Source organism: Cryptotermes secundus, unplaced genomic scaffold (genome assembly GCF_002891405.2).
Source record: "Cryptotermes secundus unplaced genomic scaffold, Csec_1.0 scaffold1191, whole genome shotgun sequence".
NCBI lineage: Eukaryota > Metazoa > Arthropoda > Insecta > Blattodea > Kalotermitidae > Cryptotermes > Cryptotermes secundus.
This window is the reverse complement of record NW_019719382.1, coordinates 406,402-424,943: the sequence shown is the minus strand read 5'-3', so window position 1 is coordinate 424,943 and position 18,542 is coordinate 406,402. Positions and strand designations below refer to the sequence as shown.

General features: G+C 45.3%; 2 protein-coding genes across 10 annotated transcripts in view; one reads left to right on the top strand and one right to left on the bottom strand.

Moving 5' to 3' along the window:
• LOC111866304 (uncharacterized aarF domain-containing protein kinase 5) overlaps positions 1-18,542 on the bottom strand; it is a 90,055-nt gene that overhangs the window by 36,085 nt on the left and 35,428 nt on the right. For 2 of the 5 annotated variants that reach the window (XM_033752236.1, XM_023855172.2), the window contains exon 2: positions 14,112-14,247. The exons of 2 other annotated variants lie outside the window; for them this stretch is intronic. The gene's annotated coding sequence lies outside the window, so the exon portion shown is untranslated. Of the gene's footprint in view, positions 1-14,111; positions 14,251-18,542 lie in introns of all 5 variants that reach the window. One more of the 5 variants, XM_033752239.1, reaches the window with a different exon arrangement.
• LOC111866350 (tumor protein p53-inducible nuclear protein 1) overlaps positions 1-18,542 on the top strand; it is a 57,949-nt gene that overhangs the window by 18,181 nt on the left and 21,226 nt on the right. For 3 of the 5 annotated variants that reach the window (XM_023855233.2, XM_023855224.2, XM_023855218.2), the window contains exon 2: positions 6,025-6,213. The exons of 1 other annotated variant lie outside the window; for it this stretch is intronic. In XM_023855233.2, the coding sequence (XP_023711001.1) occupies positions 6,100-6,213 (114 nt within the window). In that variant the 5' untranslated portion in view covers positions 6,025-6,099. Of the gene's footprint in view, positions 1-6,024; positions 6,224-18,542 lie in introns of those variants that run through there. One more of the 5 variants, XM_023855242.2, reaches the window with a different exon arrangement.

The following is an 18,542-nucleotide window of genomic DNA, read 5'->3' as shown; positions in this document are numbered from 1 at the left end:
GTCCACTCGGCACGGCGGCCACTGATTGGCCTATTATAGCCTGCCCCGGGTTATTATGCTGATGGAGAATTCGGTGGAATGAAGACTGGCATGGGAAACCGAAATACTCGGAGAAACCCAGCCCCAGCACCACTTCGTCCACCACAAATCCCACTTGAACAGACCCGGCAGCTCCATAGTTAGTCAGAGACAGAATATTTATGGGTGTGAAACTTGGTATCTTGACATTAACGGAGGAAAACAGACTGAGGGTGTTTGAGAACAGGGTGATGAGCAGAATATTTGGTNAGATTTGAGGCTTTCACGGCGGTGACTTTGAAGAAAGCAGTCTTCTGGGATTTGGCACCGTGTATATGTGGTGTTAACCGACGTTTCGGAGGAACACCACATATACACGGTGCCAAATCCCAGAAGACTGCTTTCTTCATAGTCACCGCCGTGAAAGCCTCAAATCTTACATAACCAGAATTTGTTTGAAGGGGCTGACGAAACCAGGAAATGCCTCAGGCAGGATTCGAATCAAGTGCTTCCCGAGTACCAGTGCATTATCACTATGCTGACACGTCTGCTGATTCGACGTCTTTAAATAAAAAAAAACATGACTATGAGAACAACCTGTACAAAGTGTTCGTTGGCAGAGATAAGCGATGTCTGTCATGCAAAGCCGGCGCAGTTGCGCAACAGTTGAAAGCAGATGTTCGCGCATGCGCCTGATATGCAGATGAGTCCTGATCCTGTATCTCGTGCTAATATCAACAATCAAATGCTTTCAAACTTGAGACAGTAACTCAAACTGAAAGATTACAACGCGAATGACGCCCGCTATCAGGACATTCCAGGCCACGTAATGCCAGAAATTGTTTCCATCTAATCTACGGGCCGAGATAGCTCAGCCGGTATAGTGACGGGCTGCGGGCTGTGGGCTGTGCCGCCCTGGTTCAATTATCGGCAATGTAAGATTTTTGTCACCTCTACAGAGTCCAGATCGACTCTGGGACTCTCCTAGCCTCGTATCCAACAGGTACCTGGAGCTCCTAACCCAGGGTTAAAGCAGGCTGGACGTGACCCTGACCACTCACCTCCATCTAGTGTCAAGGTCAAGAATGGTGGAGGTATACCGCCACTCCACCACATGTCTTCATGGCGTGGTGCTTAATTAATTAAGCACAGAGACACCTATACCTTATTTACCATACGAACGAGAGTACGTTGGAGCCGGGATAGCTCAGTCGGTATAGCGACTTGCTACGGGCTGGACGACCCTGAGTCCCGGTAGGGTAAAGAGTTTCTCTCCTCCTTATCGTCCAGAGCGGCCCTGGGGCCGACCCAGCCTCCTATCCAATGGGTATTGGGGGCTCTTTCCCCCGTGGGTAAAGTGGCAGGGGCGTGAAGCTGCCCACTCACCTCAAGTTAGTGCCCAGGTCAAGAAAATATGGATCTATATATCCACTCCTCCGTACGCGTTCGTGGCTTAGTACTTAATTAGTTAAGCACGGGACCAACGTTTTTACCAGCCTCACGAAAGAAAAGTTCTCTCAGAGTATGTCTGAATTTTTCTCCAGCGTGTGAATATCGAAAATATGTTGCAAAATAAAATCTAGTAACTTTCTGATAGTTAATTCTGAATGGGAAGAAGGGAAGAGCCCAATGCGTCAAGGCAGATGAACTCTAATGATGACGTAATGGGTACGTCACTGACGATGACGCATCCTCATTTCCGTGGTGCATGGAGTATGCAGTGCTGAGGAGGTCAATTCTCAGGGGTTCTGACGGTGATATGATACACTTGAGATTACTGAGTTAACGGACAAAATATTCCCAAAGAACAGAATGTTTCGGAGGCTGCATCTGTTTCCGTCCCCAGGTGAAATGGTGGCGAGGTGTTTACTCAGTTTGATAGGTCCAGTGGTTGAGATTAGCGCTATCTAGCGGACCCAAATGAGTAGATGCCCGTCCACCTTTGTTGTCTGAATCAAGAAAGAAAGAGCTAATCTCAATCACTGAACTGTTAGAAAAGGCTAATCTAAATCACCGGACTGTTAGAAAGAGCTAATCTCAATCACTGGACTGTTAGAAAGAGCTAATCTCAATCACTGGGCTGTTAGAAAAAGCTAATCTAAACCACGGGACTGTTAGAAAGAGCTAATCTCAATCATTGGACTGTTGGAAAGAGCTAATCTCAATCACTGGACTGTTGGAAAGAGCTAATCTAAATCACCGGACTGTTAGAAAGAGCTAATCTCAATCACTGGACTGTTAGAAAGAGCTAATCTCAATCACTGGGCTGTTAGAAAAAGCTACTCTAAACCACGGGACTGTTAGAAAGAGCTAATCTCAATCATTGGACTGTTGGAAAGAGCTAATCTCAATCACTGGACTGTTGGAAAGAGCTAATCTAAATCACCGGACTGTTAGAAAGAGCTAATCTCAATCACTGGACTGTTGGAAAGAGCTAATCTCAATCACTGGACTGTTGGAAAGAGCTAATCTAAATCACCGGACTGTTAGAAAGAGCTAATCTCAATCACTGGACTGTTAGAAAGAGCTAATCTCAATCACTGGACTGTTGGAAAGAGCTAATCTAAATCACCGGACTGTTAGAAAGAGCTAATCTCAATCACTGGACTGTTGGAAAGAGCTAATCTCAATCACTGGACTGTTGGAAAGAGCTAATCTAAATCACCGGACTGTTAGAAAGAGCTAATCTCAATCACTGGACTGTTAGAAAGAGCTAATCTCAATCACTGGACTGTTGGAAAGAGCTAATCTAAATCACTGAACCTTTGTAAAGAGCTAATCTAAATCACCGGACTGTTAGAAAGAGCTAATCTAAATCACCGGACTGTTAGAAAGAGCTAATCTCAATCATTGGACTGTTGGAAAGAGCTAATCTCAATCACTGGACTGTTGGAAAGAGCTAATCTAAATCACCGGACTGTTAGAAAGAGCTAATCTCAATCACTGGACTGTTAGAAAGAGCTAATCTCAATCACTGGACTGTTGGAAAGAGCTAATCTCAATCACTGGACTGTTGGAAAGAGCTAATCTAAATCACCGGACTGTTAGAAAGAGCTAATCTCAATCACTGGACTGTTAGAAAGAGCTAATCTCAATCACTGGACTGTTACAAAAAGCTAATCTAAATCACCGAACCTTTAGAAAGAGCTAATCTAAATCACCGGACTGTTAGAAAGAGCTAATCTCAATCATCGGACTGTCAGAAAGAGCTAATCTCAATCATCGGACTGTCAGAAAGAGCTAATCGCAATAATTGGACTGTTAGAAAGAGCTAATCTCAATCATCGGACTGTTAGAAAGAGCTAATCTAAATCACCGGACTGTTAGAAAGAGCTAATCGCAAAACTGGACTGTTAGAAAGAGCTAATTTCAATCATCGGACTGTCAGAAAGAGCTAATCTCAATCATCGGACTGTCAGAAAGAGCTAATCTCAGTCATCGGACTGTCAGAAAGAGCTAATCTCAATTACCGGACTGTTAAAGAGCTAATCTCAATCACTCGATGTTAGAAAGCTGTTCTCAATCGCTGGACTGTTAGGAAGAGCTAATCTCAATCACCGGACATTTAAATTAATTCTGACATTCTGAGTGCGTGCAATTCTGAACACAAAGAAGTTACATCACGTTACATTAAAAAAGTAGAGGTAAAATTATCCCTGCGCTTAATTAAGCGCCATGCATGAGGGAGTAGGGGTATAACTCCACGCTTTCTTAATATAGACACTAAATGGGGTGACCGACCGGCTTAACCCTCCAGCTGCTTTGAAGGGGAGGAACAGGCCCCGACACCCAGTGGATAGGAGGCTGGGTAGGCCTCTGAGCCAGTGTGGCCGATGTGGAGAACTGAACCCCGGTTCCTTCGTCATCAAGCGCGTAATCTTGCCTCTAGACCGTATCACGTTCGCCTATAAGGATACCTGCAAAGGCTATTTTTATATACATGCTTAAAATAACCATTACATATTGAGAAATGAATTGGAGGGCATATGTAAGGACGCGGTAATCGCCTAGTCTGATGAACTCTCCAGGTATTTGCTTAGAGAGGCCGCGGAAAACCACGAACACCTTCGATGTGGATATGATCCCGGGATCTCCCGATTTTAGACTGGACCCAGTGTTTGAGACCGTTCATAAAACAGGCCGCGATTTGCATTAAAGCACAGGACATAAGGGGGCACGCGGTAGCGTAGTTGTTGAGGCAATGTGCTACAAGCAGGAAGGTCGCGGGTTCAATTTCCGATGAGTTCACTGGACTTTTCAATAGACCTAACCCTTCCAGCCGCACTATGGCCCTGGGGTCGACTCAGCCACTAACAGAAATGAGTACCAGGAATCTTCCTGTGGGGTAAGGGGCTGCCGGGATGTAAGGCTCACAACGTCACCGCCATCTGTGAGGCAACTGTCTAGACAAAATGTGGAAGCCTCGACATAACGCCGTGTAGTCCGCTGGAAGTCAACCCACGTTGAGGAGAAACATGTCGCCCGTATGTTGAGGGTTGATGAGTAGATAACATTAATTGTACTCTTTGTCAACACAACACTATTGCCTGCGGAAACACAGCTACCGGCGAATCCCATGTAAATCTTTGGACATACTCGTAAGAGATCTAAATTTGTTTATATGGGACGACAAGACTGCATCGACCAGCTACCACTTCGTGTTGCAAGTCGTACCATATAACAAAGTTTCGGCATACGTGTGCCATCCTCAGGTCCTGTTGAGTGCTATACATTCACAGTAACATTCAAAATCTACAGCTTCACCCTGAACTTAATCATGTCATTTAGCACCACGCCATTAAGACATATAGGGGAGTGGAGGTATGGTAAGGTAAAGATAAAGCTATTCCTGCAACAGACCGTGGAGGCCCATAGGGTTGTGAAACGTCGAGGCTCCCACATTTTCTAGAAAATCAGCTCAAAGATGGCGGTGGCATCAGCCTTAACCGCCGGCCGCCCTTTAGCCCGTAGGAAGATTCCTGATACTCATTTCTGTTAGCGGCTGGGTCGACCCCAGCGTCAAAATGCGGCTGGAAGGATTAGGTCAGTTGAAAAATCCAGCGGCTACATCTGGTATCAAACTCGTGACCTACCGACTTGCAGCATAGTGCCTCAACCAACTACGCTACTGCGTGTCCAGGAGTGGACGTGTAGCTCCACCATTCTTGACCTCTGGACAAGATGGAAGTGAGTGGTCAGCTTTACGCCCCTGCCGCTTCACTCCTGGGGAAACAGCTGGGTACCCATTGGGTGAGGGGTTGTGTGGGCCCCAGAGACAGCCTGGACGCTGTGGGAGACAGAAACATCTCTTGTCCCCTAAACTACAGACTTTAAGTAACGGATATGGTGTATATATATACATTGTAGCGTATAAACACCAGAAACTAGGCTTACACGCAAATTTACGCCAGAGTATGATACGATATCAGTAACTGTAAACAAGACCTGAAGACGGCACACATGTGTCGAAACATGTCGTCTTTGACAGGAACCCCATATATTGCAATAGTGCTGCGTTGACAAAGAATACAATATCATCCATACTGAATTACACAACAGGATGCAATAAAATACAAGTCGATGAGTAAGTCAACCCTGAAACCAGTGTGAAACAGGTAAGAAGCCCTTGTTTGTCGCTTGCTTCACGCTTGGCTTATCATTCAAGCCTGAAGGTAGATGTGACATATTCTTCCGAAACGTCGATTGATTTTCAAAGGACTACACGGCGTTACTGAAATCCTACGAAGTAAAACAGATTTCAAGAGCTGCATCTTGCCCTTTTAAACATATTGGTTTGGAGTGCTCAGCTTCACGTTTCGACCGCTTTATCCCTACTGGATTATGCGGTAGCGAACTCGTTGAGTAGTTCAAGAAAAAGCCACTGTGACTAAATTAAGATTTTATTGGATAGGTTAGGTGACGTCACAGCTATGTTTCTGTGCAGGTTGTTACACGGCGAAACAAAGACAGTTGTTGCGTCATTACTTTGTTGCCATATTCCCACAGCGCACGCGTGGCTGGCATGTAGCCAGCCCCAGCAGCTGTTCCTGTGTCTCCCCCTCCCAGACCCTGCCATTGCAAATGCTGAGACCTCTGCTACCCCAGCCCTACGCATCAGCTGGCTGGCTGTCAGTCCAGTGGCAACTAGTGTGGCAGGCAGAGCAACGCACGGCCGGGCAGGGATCCACAGAACAGGCGAGTGAATGTGAGTGAGTGAGTGAGTGAAATTAACTTAGCAACAACCCCTCTAAGGTCGAGGACCAAGAACAGATATCGATTTCGTCGCACGATGGGGTGAAGCGAGGAGGGAGTGAAGTGTTGGAAGGACAATGAACCACGTATCGAACAAGAGCCCATGGCATGCATTCGTAACTATTGGAACTATACTCGGCTAGACGCAACACACACTTTTGTGTACAGACAGAGCCAAAAATATGAGGTTTCGGTAACACTATAAAGCCTGAATTTCTTCTAAATAATACAGATTCAGTTCGTACCTCACAGGAAACACATTACGTCACCACACCAAAGCCCAAACGGTTAACACTGTTTGGGGATACAATCGCTGTTTATTGTGAGAACCATACGGAACACAGATACACTGTGTGGGCAGGATGTAGAGACTTTATATAATAGAATTCAGTTCGTACCTCACAGGAAACACATTACGTCACCATAACAGAGCCCAACCAGTTAATGCTGGTTATTGTGAGAATCATATGGAACACACAAATAGACTGTGTGGGCAGAATGCAGAGTTGTAGTGGGTTAACGCAGGCTGTATATACAGGTGTATCAAAACTTCATGAACGGACTCCTCATACAGAGAGGAAACAATTGTATGACAACATGGATCCGGAAATGCATAATTATATAGTTATCTGAGCGTGTAATTTACGGAGTGCACGCCGACTGGTGATTGTTTGTTGGGACCCTACGTTCTTCCGGACAAGCTTAATGGACAGAACCACATAGATTTCTTGCATACTATATTGCCTGATTACTTGGAAGACATGCCACTAGCATCCCGTCGACAGCTGTACTTCATGCATGATGGTGCTCCCGCACATTTCACTCTGTCTGCCCCCAGGCACCTTAATGCACATTATCCTGGGCGCTGGATAGGTAGAGGTGGACCGATTGCTTGGCCACCACGCTCTCCTGACTTAAACCCCCGGGACTTTTACCTGGGGTGACACTTAAAGTCTGTTGTGTATTCGACTGCTATTGCTGATGTACTAACTCTCCATGCGTGCATTGTGGCAGCCTGTCAGACAGTACGCACTACACCGAGCATTTTTGGTCGTGTGCGGCACTCAATGCGACGACGAGCGGAGGCCTGTATTCAGGCAGGAGCAGGTCACTTTGAACATTTCCTCTGATACGTGACAGGTCCGGGTTCGATTCCCGGCGCTACCAGATTTTTTTTCGGAGTAGTAGTGGGTCTGCAACGGGTTCCACTCAGCCTCGTGATGATAATTGAGGAGCTATTTCAAGGAAATAGCGGCTCCGGTCTAGAAAACCGAAATTAACGGCCGTGGGGATTCGTTGTGCTGACCACCCGACACCCTCTATCCGCAAAAGTTGGCACTAAACTTCGCCGACAAGCGGCGGTCGCTCGGTCGGTATAGTTCGTTTGCGGACTAAAATCACAGAGTTTTTTTTTTACGTGACCAGAGTGTTCTAGCTGGCGTTACAAACGTATTCAGTGTAACAGTGCAACAGAGTTGGCAATGTCGGATTGCACTAACGTTACTAAAAGGTCGGGTAACTCTGTAATTATGCATTTCGGGAACCATGTTGTTATACACTACATGAGGAGCGCGATCCTGAAGTTTTGCCGTTGAGTTCCGATACACCCTGTACAGTAACCACCGTGCTCTTAAAAAGTTAAAAGCCATAAAGTGAGGTGTACCTCTGTGATGTAGTTAATAATAGTTGGGTGAAGGTAGGTAAATGTGTGTCTGTGTTCAATTAAGCACATCGCCAAGAAGGCGTATGGGATGGAGGTATAGCTTCACGTATTCTTAACCATGGCATCGAGCGCGTTGGTATAGCGGTAAAGCTCTAGACGCGTATTCCGGAGACGTTAAGCTTGAACGTCGCTTGAGACATCATCCCGACTGAGGTTCTTCGTGGTTTCCCTCAGTCCCTCCTAGGAAAATTACGGGATACTTTCTGAATTAAGGCCACAACCGCTCCCTTACAATTAATTGTTCGTCAGTTATCCTACCATTCGGGGCTGTCTAGTGTAGAAACTGATAAAAGATAAAAGTTATGTCTGCGCTTAATTAAGCACTATGCCATGAAGACATGAGAGAATGGAGGTATAGCTCCATTACTCTTAACCTCGGCACTAGATGGTGTGTGGTCAGCTTCAAGCTCCGGCTGCTTTACCGTCGGTATCCACTAAATAGGAGGCTGAGTGGGCCCCAGAGCCGGTCTAGACACTGTGAGGTAAAGATAAATCTATTGCCCATATCGGGAATCGAACTCCAGCCTTACAGCCCGCCACTATACCGACTGAGCGGTATCAGTTATGTATAAACTGACGTAAAATAAATAACCAGGATGGAGGTGGTTAGCTTAACGCCCCAGCCGCTTGACCCCGGCAATGGATAGCCTCAGTGGGCCCCAGAGATGGTCTGAACGCTAGGAATGCAACCCGACTCTCTTGTCTAGACTGTATCCTAATCACTATACCTGCTGAGCTATCCCGACTCCTACTTTGTTACCACATGTTGCGAGCGATATCGTTAGATTACGTCATAATTTTATGAATGTTACGACACCCGAAAGATAGATATGCGAAAATTATGTCTTGAAAATACTGATGAATCTATTGAACCAAAAATTGGATTTTCCTCGACTGGTTCCTATGCGTATTTCTTGTTCCTTAGTGCGTCAAAATCCACAGTTAAGTAGCTGATTGCCTCATTTGAGGACTCAAAGGCGTGCCAACACAACCTTGAGATCCATCTTCCCAAATGTTGTGTAATGCACGAGCAATTTCCACCGTAATGTGTCGCAGTTATGCTGCTTAGTTTTTCAAACAGTGCGTCACGATACTCCTCTTAAGGGGGTGGGGGGTCGCCGAATTCTCAAGAATTATTTAAACTACAGGTGTATCCCCGCACATTTTTGGAAAACCATTAAGATTTAATATACACCAAATGTTGCTTCAGCCTGAACATTTTGTAGCTTACCGTAGGTGTAGAGAGGCAGTAAAGCTATTTCGCTTGTCGGCGAAGTTAGTGATCAAAATACTTTCTAATTTTTAGTATTACCATATTTCGTATTACCTTCTTTTTTTTCAGTTTTGAGTTTTTGGAAAAAATGGATGGGGAAGTGCCTGACCCCCCATCCCGGCGCCCATTACTACACACTGAAAACATGCTTTAGGTAGTGTTTGAGGGGCACGCGGAAGAGTATTTGGTTGAGGCGCTATGCTACAAGCCGGAGGTAGCAGATGAGATCGTATTTTTCGGCCGCACTGTGGCCCTGGGGTCGACTCAGCCTATAACAGAAATTAGTAAGAGGAACCTTCTTGGGGTAAAGGGCAGCCGGCAGGCGCGTAAGGCTGATAACCTCACCGCCATCTGTGAGCCGACTGTCTATATGTGGGAGCCTCGACCTCTCACAACCCTATGGGTCTCCTGCGCTCCTGAACTCTAGGCGGGCCCGCTGTTGGAGCCAACGTCTCACAGCGGCACCCATGAGTAAGAGCTTCTGAGATACATGAAAGGAACTACACTGTGTTACGTCTCAGAAAATAGCGGTCTTCTTCTATGATCTTTCGTTGCAGGAGTACTAGGCGTGCGTAAATTTGTAATTAAGGACTACGCCATGAGCACGTTAGGCGTGGAGGTATTGCTCCGCCAATCCACATTTAAGGAACTAGATGGAGGTGACAGCATTACGCGATCCGGGGAACCCCCGTTATCCATCGGGTAAGAGGCTACTTGGGCCCTTAAATCCCTTTCTTTGCTGGGAACCGAAATTCTTGTCGTTCAGTGCATCGGATCGCAAGTCTATCGAGCTGACCCTGTTCATATAACATGCAGTACGCATAAAATATAAATATCATATTGATCTGTTACATAGCTGAGTCGGTATAGCGACGGGCTGGATGACCAGGGTTCGATTCCCGGCAGGGGCAAGATTTCTATTTTCTCCATAACGTCCAGACTGACTCTGGGGCCTAACCAGCCTTCCTATCCAATGGGTACCGGGGGTTCTTTCCCTGGAGGTAAAAAGGGCCTGGGACGAGAAATGCTAAAGAATGGTGGAGCTATAACTCCACTCCCCCATACGTCTTCAAGGCGTGGTACTTATTTAAGAGCACAGCTTTACCTTTACCTTACAAATTTTACCGATTTCTGGAGTCATTTATATAAGTATGAAAGTCCAAGTTTAATTTTGTTGCTTGTACGAAAAAATGTGGGTCATGAAACATTTACTTCTTTCATATGGGTAACGTTTATCTAAAGCAACGTACTGTTTAAAAGGCAGACGTTTCAGAACAGGCCCTCAGCCCAATAACAGAACCTCCGCAATCCGTAAACTCCAAGTCTACATATCTCAGCAGCACTGGGCCGCGTCCCACTCATGTCACTTGATGTCTCCATTAATGTCTGATACAACGCCAAAATTCAATACCTGTGACGACACTTTTCGAAAAGCGAGCCGGGATAGCTCAGTCGGTATAGCTACGGGGGCTTCACTCTCGGGGCGACCGCTTGTGCACAGCGCCCAGACCGGCCCTGGAGCCCACTCGGCCTCTTATCCAGTGAGGGCCAGGATATCTTTGTGCAGGAGAAATGCGGCCGGGGCGTGAAGCTGAACACTGACTGCCGGACATAAGAATACGTAATTATATCTGTCATCTCCTATAAGTCTTCATGGTTCGGTGCTTAATTAAGCACTGGGACAACTTCGCCCTTTTATATTTCGAGAAGGTAGAGCTTTGTTGTTGCTGTGGTAAGATTAAGCATTTTGTGACAATGACAGGCTGCAATATGTTAAGGGCCACTGGCGTAGGGAACCGCACCTAACGGGCCTAAGAGGCACAGACAGCAAACTCCATTTGATTGAAAGAGTGTTAACTGGAATATAAAATCTCCGTAGCCTGCAGTCCGCAAGCGAACTATACCGACCGAGCGATTGCCGCTTGTCGGCGAAGTCAGTGCCAACTTTTGCGGATAGAGGGTGTCGTGTGGTCTGCGCAACGGATCCCCACGGCAGTTAGTCTCGGTTTTATAGGCCGGAGCAGCTATTTCCTTGAAAGAGCTCCTCAATTATCCTCACGTGGCTGAGTGGACCCCGTTCCTGACCCACTATTTCTCAGAATATCTGGTAGCGCCGGGAATCGAACCCGGAACCTCTGAATTTGTAGGCAGGGTTAACAAGAATATAATAAGTACTATCTATAGGGAAAAATTATGAAGTCATCTTAAATATGACCCTGGTCAATGTACCCTAGTAACGATTCGGGAAGAACCCCTTTTTAATATTCATAAATCCAAATGTAGCAGTTCGCTGTTATTCTAAAGAGAATCCGAATCCATTATTGCTACTTTTCAAAGACCGTGAAATCTGCCAAAGTCAGACTTCTCACATCCTGCAATTTACCTACCGAGAAGTTGGTGGACAAAATGTTATTGCGGGAAGACCGTTACAGAGAAAAGAAACGACCTGCGCCTGCGCACAGCAAAACTGACGTGTCATGGGTAAGCCGCAAGAAGCATCTGCGCCTGCGCAGAGCGTAACTGACGTTTTGTGCGCCAGCTCCATCATCTGTCTGCAGCTGATAGTGGGAAACCTCACACGAGTGGGTTATGTTATTTCTGTGTTTCAACATATGTGCGTGTTGGCCTCATTTCCACATTTTTCGTATCCTTGAAGCAGATGGGGCGCACCTTCAACCTGACACTGGCACGAACGCGCGCACGCGCACGCACACAGCCATCAACATATCAGAAATATTGGCCGTAAACAGATATTCCGTAGTATCGGGCACTGCGGCCGCGCGGACTAACGCATGAACCGCCTTCGCGCGCTGGAGTTGTGGGTTTGAATCCCACTCTAGGCATGAATATCTGTGTGCGTTTATTCTGTTTGTGTTGTTCTGCGTAGGTAGCGGCCTTGTGAAGGGCTGATCCCCAATCCAAGGAGTCCTATCGACAGTGTATAGGATTAAGAAACTGAAAAATGCGGCCAAGGTCCAAAGGGCTGTAAAGCCATAGAGAGAGAGAGAGAGGGGGGGGGCACTGTTCAGCACTAAATGAGAGGAAAGGGGAGATTTGAGGTTCTCACAGCGGTACTCTGTAGATGGAGGAAACAGTTTCCTCCGAAACGTCAGTAAATACCAGAATACACGGTGTAGTTTCTAGTATAGCATTTCCCAAAGTGGAAGCTGAGGCCCCCAATGGGGCCATGAAACTTTCTTTCTGGCTACCGGGGCACCAAAAATTCCATCTGTATCATTATATGTACACATTAATATTAAGTCACATTAAATTACATACAGTATTATATAGAACGTGTTTGATAAATAAAATTAAGATCCAGTAGCAGTTAAGTCATTTTTTAATTTCCATAGGCTGGGGACCCTGTTTAGGAGAAAGTGCTCTTCAAGCTAGAGCTAATTCCGCGTGTTGTTGTCCTGTCGTTTCGTTATTAAAAAAGGAAGACTTAATGAAGAAACAGCGTATCGGGCAAAAAAATGTGTTTTTTTTTCACGAAAACTTTTTCGCGACGACAAAAAAATTAGTGAAATATGCGCGACTTACAAGCGAGATGGGCGAAGGTAAACAGCTCTTCACATGAAGTGTTCATTAATGCCGTCAGATTTTGATCCTAACTGGAACCTGTCGACATATTTTAAAATTCCTGGATGTTGAATTTCATGAAAATCTCATTCAGCGGTTCTGGAGTTAACACGCGAACGGACGGACGAACACAAAAAACATGGTAAAGCTAAAAGATGTATTTCTGCAACTTTTCGTTGCGAACACGCGAAAACCCGAAAAAAATTGTAACGACTGATTTCTGTTCTCCGTTCGTTAAACGAAGCTGCAGTGCTTATGTTTTTCGGGTTTCTATTGACACTGCCAGTGTCTATACCACGTCGATCGTGTCGAATTGTAGGATGACAGATTTTGGAAAAGGATTTGGAACGAAACAGTGGTGACTTTAGAGGGGATAGATCACTCGGCAACGGGCTGGATGATTGAGGAGTCGGGGTTCGACTCCCGGCAGGGCCAAGATATTTTTCTCGGCCGACTGTGGGGCCCACCCAACCCCCTATCCATTGGGTACAGGGAGCTCTTTCCATGGGGATAAAAGGGCCAGGGCGTGAAGCTCACAGCTCACCTTCATCTAGTGCCGGAATTTAGAACGGTGGAGCTGTACCTCCTACTCCCCGAAGTGGTGCTTAATTAATTAAAAGCCCAGAGATAACCTTACGTTTACGACTTACTTTAGTACAATGCCGCAATATATCACGGGAATTACTAAACTTTCTGGTCATCCTGCGCGTTACTTTTAACTCCTTAAATATTGAACATTTAACACTTTCCAATGAATTTATTCATTAGCCTCCAAGGAACAGATGCAACCGGCACATCGCGTTGATCGTGCAATGTCTTCATAAAGGTGCAGCTTTGAAGCTCTCTGTTCTATATGTAATTAACTGAGATAGCTCAGTCGATATAGTGACTAAGCTAAGGATGGACTACTGGTTCGATTCCTGGGAGGGGCAAGCGATTGTTCTCTTCTCCATTAAGTCCAGACCGTCTCTGGGAACGACCCAGCCTATCCGATGGGTACCGGGGGCTCTTTTCTCGGGGGTAAAGCGGCAGGAGCGTGACGGTCAGCACTCACCTGTGACTAATGCCGAGGCCAAAAATACGTGGATCTATACATCCACTTCCCCATACGTTTTCATGACGCAGTGCTTAATTAGGGACAACTTTACCTTACCAGTTAACAAGTTCACATTTCAGTATTTTTCTGTGACGCTGACTTGTGCCCGTTGAAGTCTGAATCTGAACGAAGCTCTTGTGATTGGATAGTGCAATATGCGTACATACCGTGTGTTATGTGTTCTTCTTACATATAAATTGGTCGTGAGTATCCCATGAACTTTCGGCCCAAATGAAACAATCTTCTACCGTCAGTTAATTGCAATTAACGGCGTTATCTTGTGTTCTCCAGAATCAGCCACCACTGCTGAAACATGCGTGAAATGAACGAACAGGATTAGTGGATTAAGCTACCGTGTGGAACAGCTGACGGGGGGAGGGGGGGCAGGAAGGGAGGAGTTAAGACCAAAGGTGACAGCCAGCTTCGTTATATCTTATCTGAAGAGTTGTAAAGATAAACAAGTGAATCCTGTAGGACATACATACGTGTCATCGAGGGCCGCGCCATAACTCAAGCGGTTAGTCGCTGGCTTCCCACCACGGCGGCCCGAGTTCGATCCCGGGTCTGGTCAAGTGGGATTTGTGGTAGACAAAGTGGCAGTGGGTAGGGATTTCTCCGAGTACTTCGGTTTCCCCTGCCAATCTTCATTTAACCGAATTTTCTATCATCATAATCACCCTGGGCAGAGTATAGGCCAATCAGTGGCCGCCGTGCCGAGTTGACCCAGCTGTATTCCACCCCCCACTAAGCGAAATTACATATCATCGCAAAGACCGCATTATGCTCCTGTAAAAGGCAGAGGTAACTGTAAAGTTGTCCCTGTGCCATGAAGACGTATGGGGGAGTGACCTCGGCACTAGATGGAGGTGAGTGGTAGGCTTAAGGCCCCGGCCGCTTGAGGCCCCAGAGATGGTCTTGCTCCTGGAGGCAATTGAACCCCGGCTCACAGTGATGTCCATGAAGTGGAAACCGATTCCAAGATTTCCTGAGAAGGTTTCGTATTTTATATAGAATTTGGTTTCCAAGTCGAGAGATTTTTTCAAACATGAAACGTGCTATGTCTGCACTGTCGACACCTTCTTAAAGAAAAAAAGTGAGAAAGGTGTAATTATTCGGCTTTAAAATAGGGGTTTTAAAAATTATTTTCAAAAATACGATTCAAAGTACATTTAAAAATGTTTTCATTATAAAGTAACACGTAACACTTAATGCGATTTTAATAAATATTAAAAGGTTTAAGATTCTTGCTACAAGCATGAATTCCAGTTGTAGCACATCAAACATACACTGAAAAGAATGTACTAACAGACATATTTTCTGAACTCAAAATAAAAAAGAAACTCCTTGGCCTGTAGTCCGCAAGCGAACTATACCGAGTGAGCGACCGCCGCTTGTCGGCGAAGTTAATGCCAGCTTTAGCGGATAGAGGGTGTCGCGTGGTCAGTGCAACGAATCCCCACGGCCCTAATTTCGGTTTTCTAGACCGGAGCCTCTATTTTTCCATTCAAGTAGCTCCTCAATTATCCTCATGAGGCTGAGTGGACCCCGCTCCAGACCCACTACTTCTCAGAAAATCTGGTAGCGCCGGGAATCGAAACCGGGACCTCTGGATCTGTAGCCAGGAACTCTGACCACTAGACCACAGGGGCGGTCAATTAAATTATAACAGAATAATTTGAATTAGCTTAAGTGAGACAAATGTTGGTTTATTATTATTATTATTATTACTGTTATGAATGCAGAGGGGACGCGGTAGCGTAGTGGTTGAGGCACTATGCTGCAAGCCGGAAGGTCGCAGGTTCACATATCGATGAGGTCATTGGATTTTTTCAATTGACCTAATCCTTCCGACCGCACTATGGCCGTGGGGTTCACTCAGTCTCTAACAGAAATGAGTACCAGGAATTAAATAATTATCCTGGGAAGTAAAGCGCGGCCGGCGCGTAAGGCTGACAACCATACCGCCATCTTTGAGCCGATTGTCCAGATAATGTGGGACCCTCAACGTCTCAAAACCCTATGGGCCTTCATGGCCTGTTACAGGGATAGCTTTACTTACTTTTTTTTTACTATTATGAATACCATTTTTAATACTTTTGTTGTTTTATTTTATTTAGACGTGTCGTCCCGTGTGCCATGTAACAATCTCTTTCTTGACGAGCACGGTAAAACCAGGCTGTCGCATGTATGTCGGATACTGGATTTAGATTACACATGCATAATTTTCGTGTTTGCTTTTTGTGTGGTGGACTTCTGTATCCTAGTGTTGCGTTCAGGGTGCGTGCTTGTGTAGGACTTCGCAGGAAGTCTAACGACTCTTGACAAAGACATTAAAACCCTTCTTTCAAAAGCTTCCGAAGCCCCAGAAACCAGCTATCCCTAACCGACCGAATGAAGCCTACAGGACGCGACTATAACACATACGTCACGATGAAAGTAACAGCCACGCACAGGTGTGCAGTCAGCTGCTCCGTAAGTCTATTTTTGTCTTCGTGAACTTGAGGTTCTCACGGCTGTAACTATGAATAGTACGGCCTTCTGGCTTGTAACGCCGTGTAGTTTGGAGAAAGCCTGAAGTTTCGGAGATACATACCGCCTACATCTTGGGGACTGAAGAACAAGTCAAGGAAGAAACCAGTAAAAGTAGGCCGCAACTTGAGCTTGGCTCACTCTTCAAATCTGAAGATGGACGTAGTACGTTCTATCGAAACATCGGACTCCTTCGAACTACACGGAATTATAAGCCAGAATACATGCCTCCCACCAACTAGAAGTCCACAAGATTAGGTTTCTGAGTATGTTCTTGAGAACAAAATTGTAAAAACCTTCGAAGTTCAGACTTTGAACAACACAACAATATATACATACATTTTAATTTCAGACGAAATTTATTTACTCCACGAAGGTGCGAGAGAAAGTTGTCAAGATTTCTTTTCAGCCCTTGACAATGCATGAAGCAGGTCTACATGTCACGAACCTCCAGTCGAGAGCAACTAATATAAATAATACTTAAAAAGAAGTTCTGGCAACAACTAATTGTCTATTTTCCTTTCACGACGAATTTGAGAGACTGCAATGTTGGTATTACTGATGGCACGGATTTAATGAGATGGCTTTACGCGACATATATATACATACCAAGTTTCATGAAGACTGGTACAGGCGTTCGAGCAGTATTAAGGTTCTGCCTCAGGTATTTCAGAGGCTTCAATGTTGGTATTATGATATACACACCAAATTTCATAAAGATTTGTTCACGCATTCAAACGTTGTTAGGGAGAAATACAGACACACAGACGGTAAGGTGATCTCATAAGCCTGCTATTTTCATTTTCAAAATAGCGAACGTTAAGCTAAGTAACCTCTCAAAATACACACTGCTCTCCATTACAAAGATCAATAGGTTAATTCCGTTAGGGGGAATTATTGCTGCTTATTCCAGAAATCACTTTAAAGACATGAACATACTGTATGGACAATATGCACGGGTTCCTTAATGTTAAGGGGGCCGGGGCATGTGGCAATCACTGTGCACGCAAGGGTTGCAGGGTAATGACCAACATTTGTGTCCTGTGCGGAGGGGTAAAGTGGGAAGGGGAGCATAATTTGGAGTAATACGTGAGTTCAAAGAAATTACCCTTGCACTGTTGGCCTTGATTCTTGAAAATAAGCACTTCTGGGAATTTTTTATGCCTACAGCCTTTAACTTCACGCGGTAGCGTAGTTCGTTGAGGCACTATGCTACAAGGCAGAAGGTCGCAGGTTCAAGTCCCGGTGAGGTCATTGGATTTTTTTTCAATTGACCTAATCCTTCCGGCCGCACTATGGCCGTGGGGTCGACTCAGCCTATAACAGAAATGATTACCAGGAATATTCTTGGAGGTAAAGGGCGGCCGGCGCGTAGGGCTGACAATCTTACCGCCATATATGAGCCGATTGTCTAGAAAATGTGGGAACCTCAACATCCCACAACCCTATGGGCCTCCACGGCCTGTTGCAGAGATAGCTTTACTTACTTACTTTTACAGCCTTTAACTTTGCCTATCCGAATGTATGGAGCAGTGAAACGTACGTGAAGTTTTCTCTTTATAACAGTGAAACTAACCTAACTTCGTGGTATCCGTGGTACGAAACGCTTTAAGTTTCGCTACGAAATTAGTTTTAACAGCTCTCCACAGATGTCGCTTTTTGCGATAAATCAGATGTCACTGATGTAGACTGGTAGCGGAAGTCGGGGTATCCCCGATCTGGCATTTTCGTCCTAAGACCAAAGTAACTGGTCTTCTACGTGATTTGTCTCAGGCATTCCTCGAAGTTGCTAGATTCCATCGTATAAATGCTACGTCAGTCGATGATCCATAATCAAGCAGCTAAAGCGTATTTTAATAAACCAAGAAGATAAACACGCCTTACGTCTGTAATTTCCAAAAGTGTGGGGGAAGCCCACCCCAGTCGGCAAGGGATATACTATGAAGGTTATATAATGAAGCTGAATTGATTACAGTTCTCAATATGCCTGATCGATTGTTCAGAAATATTATTAATCAATAAAATCCCAACTTCTAAACTGAAAAATAATGCTGTTATTTGTAAAACAA